The following is a 9,492-nucleotide window of genomic DNA, read 5'->3' on the forward strand; positions in this document are numbered from 1 at the left end:
ACCTTCATCACCACCATCACCTTTATCACCACCGTCACCTTCATCACCACCGTCACCTTCATCACCACCATCACCTTCATCACCACCATCACCTTCATCACCATCACCTTCATCACCACCGTCACCTTCATCACCACCGTCACCTTCATCACCACCGTCACCTTCAGCATCACCGTCACCTTCATCACCATCACCTTCATCACCACCGTCACCTTCATCACCACCGTCACCTTCATCACCACCGTCACCTTCATCACCATCACCTTCATCACCAGTCACCTTCATCACCACTGTCACCTTCAGCATCACCATCACCTTCATCACCATCACCTTCATCACCACCGTCACCTTTATCACCACCGTCACCTTCAGCATCACCATCACCTTCATCACCAGTCACCTTCATCACCACCGTCACCTTTATCACCACCATCACCTTCATCACCACCGTCACCTTCATCACCACCATCACCTTCATTACCACCGTCATCTTCATCAGTACCATGCTCAGTACTGCCATTATCACCACCACAACCATCATCATCATCATCATCCTTAGTACCACCAACAGCAGCATCTTTATCTCCGCTATTATCACCTCCACCATCATCATCCTCCTCCTCACTACCACCACTATTATCCCCAGTACCACCATCATCTTCATCAACACCATCATCTCCATCATCCTCAGTACCATTACCACCGTCTTTATCACCACCATCATCAGCACTGTTATCTTCATCATCATCATCATCTTCAGTACCCCCACCATCATGACCATTATCACCACTATCATCTTCTTCATAACAATCTCAATACCACCACCATGGTCTCATCATCCTCATCCTCAGTCCCACCACCTTCATCTTCATCATCCTCAGTCCCACCACCATCATCTTCATCATCTTCATCCTCAGTACCACCACCATCATCTTCATCATCATCATCCCAGTCCCACCACCTTCATCTTCATCATCCTCAGTTCCACCACCATCGTCTTCATCATCTTCATCCTCAGTACCACCACCATCATCTTCATCATCATCATCCCAGTCCCACCACCATCACGGCCATTATCACCACCGTCGTCTTCTTCATAACCATCTCAATACCACCACCATCATCTTCATCATCCTCAGTCCCATCGCCATCATGTTCTTCATCGTCATCCTCCTCGGTACCACCACCATCACTGCCACCAACATCATCTTCTTCTCTACCATTCTCCTCAGAACACCGTCACCACAGTCATCATCAACACGACCAACGTCATCACCTTCATCTTTAACACCACCATCATGTGCATTACCATCACCACCCTCACCATCCTCATCGCTTCCAATACTACCATTGTTTTCATCACCACAACCACCACCACCACCATTATTACCATCATCTTAATCTTCATCCTCCACCTCCATGACTGTTAACATCATCCCATTAACTGTACCACCAGTATTATCATTACTTGCACTGTCCTGCAGAGAATGGGGATAATAGTTATAATTCATCACTTTACCACCATCATCATCAGCTACCACTGCCAAGACCTCACCAGGCAGTGTACTCAGTGATTCACATGTTCTATTTCATTTCTCCTTCACAACACCCTATGTGAGCAGAAATTATTATTTTTGTTTTGTCGTTGAGGAAACTGAGACTCAATAATTTCAGATGAAATTCTGTTGGTAAAATAATAATATTTGAAATCTTGCCAATGATAACAAAACAATGCCTTTTGTCATGGTGGAAAAATCAAAAGCCTGAGATCAAACCCCTAAGGTGCACCTGATTTCAGCCACAGGTTTGTCCTGGAGAGGGTGAGGCTGGGCTGCTCCTTGGAGGCAAGGATTCTGAAGCTTCATTTGATATACTTTGGACATGTTGCAAGGAGGGACCAGTCCTTGGAGAGGGATGTCATGCTTGGGATGGTGGAGGAACAGCACAGGAGAGAAAGACTCTCAATGAGATAGATTGATTCAATGACTCGAGTAATGGTCAGAGATGGTGAGATTGGCACAGAATGGGGCAGAGTTTAGGGCTGTTGTACCTCGTGTCTCTGTGAGTTGCAGGTGACTTGACGGCACACAACAATAACAACAACATAAATCTGAGAGCTGGACAATGAATAAGAATGACCAAAGAAAAATTGATACCTTTGAACTATGGTGTTGGAAAGAGTATAGAATATCCTATGAACTGCCAAAAACACAAACAGATAATGTCTTGGAGAATGTGATGTCAGAGTGCTTCTAGGAGGCAAAGATGGTAAAGCTTCATCTCACATACTCTGGGCGAGTTTCTATGCGAGATTATTCCTTGGAGGAGGACACCATGCTTAGGTAGAAGGGTGGCAAAAGAGAAGAAGACCCTCAACCAGATGGATTGACACCGTGATAGCAGCAATGGGCTCACGCATGTCACCTACTGTGAGGATGGCGTTGAATAGGACCGGGGTCAGATCTCTTCCCAGAGTCACTATGAGTCACACTCAACTTGGTAACACCTAGAAACAACAGTCTGCCCTAAGCGAGCTCACCCGTAGGCGTGAGCCGGCTGCACATCTCGGATGCGTTCACCAGCACTCCTTAGCCGAAAGATGGGCAGTCTCTCATTGAGATCCACAGTCTCAGAAAGTTGACGGAGGGGCTCCACGAATGCGAAGGAACGTGATGACTATGAGTTTTGAGGTTTTTAGTTTGAACAAAGAAGGCAGCAGCGGTTCGGTGGTCAAATCATCACTTTAAATGTGAGAACAGCTCCCCAAACTGTGTCATCAACTGAAAAATACAGCGGACCCTACAGGACAGCGCAGAACTGCCTCACCGGCCTTCCAAGGCTGTGACACTTTTAAGGAATTTATTATTTGAATGAACATCTACAAATCATATTGATTCTTCTTAAATCATTCTTACATGCTTTGTTTCATACCATTAGTTATAATTTATTAATGTAATTATTTAATTATAATATCCAATCAACCATTATTATATATTGTCCTTCACTCACTTCATATTTATAGATTTTCACTCCCCTGCCCTGCCCTTTCCATCCCTGTTACCCATCCGAGAATGAGTCCATCTGTGTCTAAATCTTTCCTTAGCCTCTTGCAATAGTGGTTGGAGTAGTGAGAGAAGATCTTCACCCTGAAACCCACAGTGTTCCTTTTCAGCAGGAAGTAGCTAAGAGAATACGCCATCCCCTTTTCCTTATGAATCAGGGTGAAGTCTCTCTCCGGGAGGAGTGATAGGGAATGGCAAAGGACACACTGACAAAGGAGATTAATCAGAACTGACTTTGACAAGCACTGTGGCAATTGGACAATTAAAACAGACATTCGGATGGCAGGGGAAGAAGAACAAACTGGGGAGGAGGGTAGAGAGAATGGGGCAGCAATGAAGGAATGAAAACCCAAAATCCCTGTAAATGTTCATTAAAACTAATAAAATTTAATAAATGAAAAAATAGTGGTTGGATGCCATCATCAGCTTTTTACTGACTTACGTCATTCAACATAATGTGTTCCAGATTCATCCATATTTGACAGAATTTCACAAATTCTTAAGTTATTCTCTGGGTTGTGTTTGTTTTGGTGGGTTGTTTGTGGTTTTGTTTTGTTTTGTTTTGTTTTAACTAATGCATAGCACTGTGCTGTGTGAATGTACCATTGTTTCTTTCGCCGTTCATTTATTGATGGACACTTGGGTTGTTTCCAGGCTTTGCTATTACAAATAATGCTGCAAAATACATGTTGTCATTAGGCGCCATCAAGTTGACTATAGCTCATAGTGACCCTATGAACAACAGATCTGACCTTGCCCTATCCCATGCCATCCTCACCCTCTCTGGGCTGCCCAAGCCCGTGGTAGTCATCACTGCATCGGTCCCTCTCATTGAGGGTCTTCTGTCTTTCCCCAACCATCTACCTTTCCCCAGCATGATATCTTTCTCCAAGGGCAAGTTCCTCCTGAAAATACGTCCAAAGTAAACAAATGAAATTTCACCATCCTTGCCTGTAAGACTTCTGTTTGCACAATCATGACTCTAGTTGTACTTCCTTCAAGACAAATGTGTTTGGTGTTGGGTTGGGTTGGGGGCGGTGTGTGTGTGTGTGTGTGTGTGTGTGTGTGTGTGTGTGTGTGTTTTGGAAGTTCATGGTATATCCAATACTCTTAGCCACACCACAGATCAAAGACATTGACTCTTTTCCGGTATTTTTTATTCATTGTCCAACTTTCAGATGCATAGAAAGCAATAAAAAATACCAAGGCTTGAATCAGGTACACCTTAGTCTTTAAACTGACATCCTTGAATTTCAGAACTTTGGAGAGGTCCTTGAGAACAGATTTCTCCAATGCAACACACCTTTGATTTCTTGGCTACTGCTACCAAGGATGCATTGTGGATTTTGGTGAATAAAAGTAAAATGAAATAGTTGAAAAATTCAGTCTTTTCTGCATCTATGATGATACTGTCTATTGGTGGAGTGGTGTGAATTTTAATTTTCTTGGCTTGCAATGTAACCCATATTGAAGGCTGTTGTTATTGTTATTATGTATCATTGAGTCAGCTACAACTCATAGTGATTCTATGAACAATAGCTCTGATCCTTGACCTGTGCTGACCCAGCTCACCAGCTCTGACACACCTGACCCCATATTCACTGTGTCAATCTGTCTTATCCAGGATCTTCCTCTTCTGTACTGATCCTGTACATTTCCAAGTATGTCATCCTTCTCCAAATATTGGTCATTCCTGGAAACACACTTGAAGTATGTGAGATGGACCTTCACAATCCTTGCCTCCAAGGAGCAGCCTGGTTTCACCCTTTCCAGGGCACACCTGTTTGTTTTCTTGGTAGTCCATGGTACATTTAATACTTTTCTCCAGCACTGCAACTCAAAAGTATCATTTCTTCTTCTGTCATCCTGAGTCACTGTCCAGCTCTCAGATGCATAACAAGAAACGAGAAGACCATGTCTTGGATCAGGTGCACCTTAGTCTCTAAACTGACATCATAGCACTCTGGAGGGGTACCTGAGAACAGACTTTCTTAAAACAACTCCTCTTTTGACTTCTTGAATTCTGGTGCCAAAAATGTTAATATGGGTCTGAGCAAGCTGAAATTGTTCAACACCTCAATCTTTTCTCCATTTATTGTGATACTGTTAATTGGCCTGGTGGTGGGAATCTTTATTTTCTTGATTTTTTTTGGGGGGGCGGGGAGGTTTTGTTCAAATCTGGTCTAAATTTTTCTTAATCAGAAGAAAAGAATTCATTATTCTTGAAATTCAAAGTTAAATGAGAAAAGTATATTTTTTTCATCAAATCTTAAGTAGAACAGCACATTGTTGTTGTTGTTGTTGTTGTTGTTGTTGTTATGTACTTTCGAGTCGCTTGCGACTCATAGCGACCCTATGTACAACAGCCCTAAACTCTGCTCTGTCTTGTACCAATAGCACTGTCTCTGACACTCACATCCCGATTACCCCAGTCACCGAATCAATCCCCCTCATAGAGGGCCTTCCCCTCCTGTGCTGTCCCTTCACCCAACCAAGCATGATGTCCTTCTCCAAGGACCTGTCTCTCCTCACAATATGTCCAAAGTATGTTAGACAGAGCCTTAGAATCCTTGCCTCCAAGGAGCCACCCGATTTAACCCTTTCCAGGACAAATCTGTTTGTTTTCCTAGCAGTCCATGGTACTCTCAATACTCTTCTCCAGCACCACAGCTGAAAGACATCAATTCTCCTTCTGTCCTCCTTGGTCATTGTCCAACTCTCTGATGCATAACAAGTGATTGCAAAGACCATGGCCTGTATCAGGCGCACATTAGTCTCCAGAGAGACACCATTGCTCTTCAGTACTTTGAAGAGGTTCCTAACAGCAGACTTTCCCATGGCAATGCACCTTTTAATTTCCTGGCTACTGGTGCCAAAAGTGTTGACTGCGGAGCCAAGCAAACTAAAGCTGTGTACAATCTCAATCTCTTCACCATCCATCCTGATGCTTCCAATTGGTCCAGTGGTGAGAATCTTTGTCTTCTTGACACTGAGCCTCAATCCATATTGGAAGCTACAGTCCTTGACCCTCTGCAGCAGGTGCTTCAGGTCCTCCTCCGTTTCAGCAAGCAGGGTTGTGTCATCTGCGTAACACAGATTGTTGATAGATCCTCCACCAATCTTGACCCCACATTTCTCCTCATAGAGCCCAGCCTCCCGGATGATCTGTTCTGCATATAGGTTGAAAAGGTATGGAGATAGGATGCAAAACAGCACATAAAAAAATTAATTTTAGCTAAAAAATACGTTGTGTTAATGTGGTGAAGAAAAGAAGCCTCTATCGTCTAGAACTAAAGACACATGAGATTATTTTGCATATATGATTTCTTTTTTTAATTTCATAATATTTGTTGTCTTTCAGGTGAAGGGCTTAAAAAGCAAATTATGTTTCCGTTCAATAATTCCCTAACATTGGTTGCATTTTTCACAGTGTCTCAGCAGTCCCGTTATTTCCTTCTGTTCTGTTTTATTGATCTAGTCTCCCTTCCTCTGCTTGCCTTCTCTGCTTTGCTTTTGGGTAAACGTTGCCTCTTTGGTGTCTTGTAATTCTTTGCTTAAGGGAACACATTACTTATAGGGGTGTATCTGTCTGTCTGTCTGTCTCTCTCTCTGTTTCTCCCCCTCTCTCCCTCTCCCTCTTCCCTTCCCCTTTCCCTTCCCTCCCTTTCCCCTCTTCCCCCTCCCTCTCCTCTCCCTGCTGTCCCCCTCTCTCCCTCTCCCTCCCCCTCTCCCTCTGCCTATTCCTCTTCCTCTCCCTTCTCATCTCTTCCTCTCCCTTTCTCCCTCTCCTTCCCCTCCCTCTTTTCCTCTCTCCCTCCCCCTCCCCTTCTCCTTCTCCCTCTCCCTCTCCTTCTCTTTTTCAATGCTGTTGAGTTTTAATCAACTCATAGTTGATCCTCCCCCTTGATTTTCAGATGCTGTAAAATTGCACGGGAGGAGATTCCCCATCTTTCTCCCCAGGAGCTGCTGGTGGATTTGAACCACCAGAGAGGCACCACATTTGGTTAGCAGCGCAGCTCCCTACAGACCACACCACCAGACCTCCCCTTACTTGTGGGTGGTAATGTTTATTTTATGTTGATATATTATTTGACTGAAAAGTTAACCTGTAGAAATAGTTTTGAATCTGTATTTAAAGATTATTTTAGGACAACATAGTCTTCGGGGTTCTGCTATGTCTCTATCAGTTCAGTAAGTCTGACCCTTCTTAGGAATTTAAGTTTTGTTTTACTCTCCTCCCGCTGCACTCAGGACCTTCTGTTCTGGTCAGAATGAATTGTTGTGGTAGCCGGGCACCATCTATGTCTTCTGGTCTCAGGTGATAAGAGGTGGTTGGTTCCTGTGGGCTGTTAGCCTCGTGGATGGGCATCATCTGTGTCTCTTGGCCTCACGTTAGAAGGTTTTGTGGTTCCTGTGGACCATTAATCCTGTGGATGAGTGTCTTCTTTGAGCTTTTGATTTCTTTCCCTCTCTTTGCTCCATGTGAGTAGAAATGGGTACTTGTACCTTGGATGATGGTTCAATCTTTTAAGACCCTAGATAGACTCACCAAACTGGAACCTAGAACGCTGCCTTGGTGAATGATGTCATGTGAGTTGACTAAGCTGTCTCACAGACAAGAGTGCTCCCAAGTCTTTTAACCCAGTAGACACGTTCTGGAGTTGTCTGGCTACACCTTGGAAGCTTTCATAACTGTGATCCCTCTGTGACTTATTACATACTTGCCTAGAAAAGCAACACATCCTACTGATTCACCTCCGTCCGTCAGCACCCGTGGACACCCGCCCCTTCATTCACTCATGACCAGCAAGTCAGACCCGACACACAGCTGACCCTCCAGCAGCTTTCCTGAGGCTGTCAATCGCGTGGGAGGACATTGCCCATCTTTCTCCTGTGGAGTCACTGGTGGATTTGAACCGTCAGAGAGGTGCAGCTCTTGTGTTCGCTGCACAGCTCCCTGTGGGCCACACCACCAGAGCTCCCGTGGAAGTGGCAGTCAAGAAGAGATGTGCTGGCCATTTTGACTTCCTGACCTTGGCCTGCGGTTGAGTCTGCAGTCTGCACCGGGCCGTTATGTCTGTGCTGAGTCCACTGCTGCTCAGGAGCCTGTTGGGCCCGGCCCAGCGGGTCCTGGTGCCGCGCGTCCAGGTCCACTCGAAGCCGGTGCAGGAGAAGATCGGGATCATGGACTCCATCACCGGGCTCACCGCCTGCTTCATCTGTTGCCTTGTGCCCCCGGCCTGGGTCCTGTCACACCTGGAGAGCTACAAGAAGCGGGAATGAAGGGGACCGTCCTCTCCCGCCCAGTTTCCTGAGCACCCCTGGACCATCTAATCATGTTCCTGCATTCCTGGCTAAACAGCCCCAAATCGTGTCCTTCAGTTACCTTTCCTGCAATCATGACCTTTTGATGTCTCCATGGTGACATCCTGGGGCCACAGATAGAAGGCCCTGCGTGGGGGCCCCAACTTGTAACAATAAAGCCTATTTAAATCTTAAAAAAAAAGAAGAAGAGATGTGTTACACGGGGAAAGTATGTTGTGAAAGGCCTCTTGCAAGTGCCACAGGGCAGCCGTGTCCGTTTACAGACTAAGCTGTGCTGACCGAAGCCGTGGTGATTTCACTTCCTTCCTGTGCATCTGGAAGTTGACAGTGAGTAAGAAGACTGGAGAACGTGAATGCCTTTGAATGATGGAGTTGGTGAAGAGGAATGGCTGTCCCAGGCACTGTCACAAGAGCAAGCAAGCCTGTCCTGAAGGAAGTCCAGCCAGGATGCTTCTTAGAGGCACAGACGCTGAAACTTCCTTCTATATACGTTCATTTCCCGTGTTGTCAGGACAGGTCAGTTCTTGGAAAAACACATCATGCTGAGAAAGAGAGGATGACCCTCAACTAATGAACTGACACAGTGACTGTGACAGTGGACATGGGTGTGGTGGACGTGTGAGGACAGGACACAGGACAGGGCAAGGTTCAGATCTGCGACTCACAGGGTTGCTGTGAGTCCTAGTTGACTTGATGGCACTGTACAAGAACAGCTGGTGCACCTGTGTGTGTGTTTTGTTTGCATATGCCTCTACAGTCTCTTTTTTATTATTATTAATTTTAATGAACATTTACAGAGACTTTGGATTTCCATTCATTCATTATTGCATTTTTCTCCCTCCCCCCACCCAATTCGCTCTTCTCTTTGAAAAGTAAAAGAAAATTTCCATCATTGTTATACAATACCTCCCCCTAAGTCCACTCCACTACACAGGCTTCATTCTGGACTCCTGTCATGATAATAATACCTAATCATATATCACTTTCAAACAATTCTCTCCCTCATCTGTTTCGATGCAGTATACATTATTTATCCCATCTTTCTCAGTCTCCCCTCTACCCCAATGTTAGTCCCGTTTTACAACAGTGGCACTATACAGTATTT

The 9,492-nt window shown here is 45.0% G+C and overlaps 1 protein-coding gene across 1 annotated transcript in view; it reads left to right on the forward strand.

Annotated features, from left to right (window-relative positions):
- Nucleotides 1–9,492, forward strand: part of EVC (Ellis van Creveld syndrome) — a 107,405-nt gene that overhangs the window by 43,928 nt on the left and 53,985 nt on the right. The window contains exons 7-10 of the mRNA XM_006893642.1: nucleotides 168–274; nucleotides 373–731; nucleotides 1,233–1,425; nucleotides 8,113–8,306. Of these exons, the coding sequence (XP_006893704.1) occupies nucleotides 168–274; nucleotides 373–731; nucleotides 1,233–1,425; nucleotides 8,113–8,306 (853 nt within the window). The remainder of the gene's footprint in view (nucleotides 1–167; nucleotides 275–372; nucleotides 732–1,232; nucleotides 1,426–8,112; nucleotides 8,307–9,492) is intronic.

The sequence above is a fragment of the Elephantulus edwardii genome, unplaced genomic scaffold, assembly GCF_000299155.1.
Source record: "Elephantulus edwardii isolate Elephantulus edwardi_28Jun2011 unplaced genomic scaffold, EleEdw1.0 scaffold00129, whole genome shotgun sequence".
Taxonomy (NCBI): domain Eukaryota; kingdom Metazoa; phylum Chordata; class Mammalia; order Macroscelidea; family Macroscelididae; genus Elephantulus; species Elephantulus edwardii.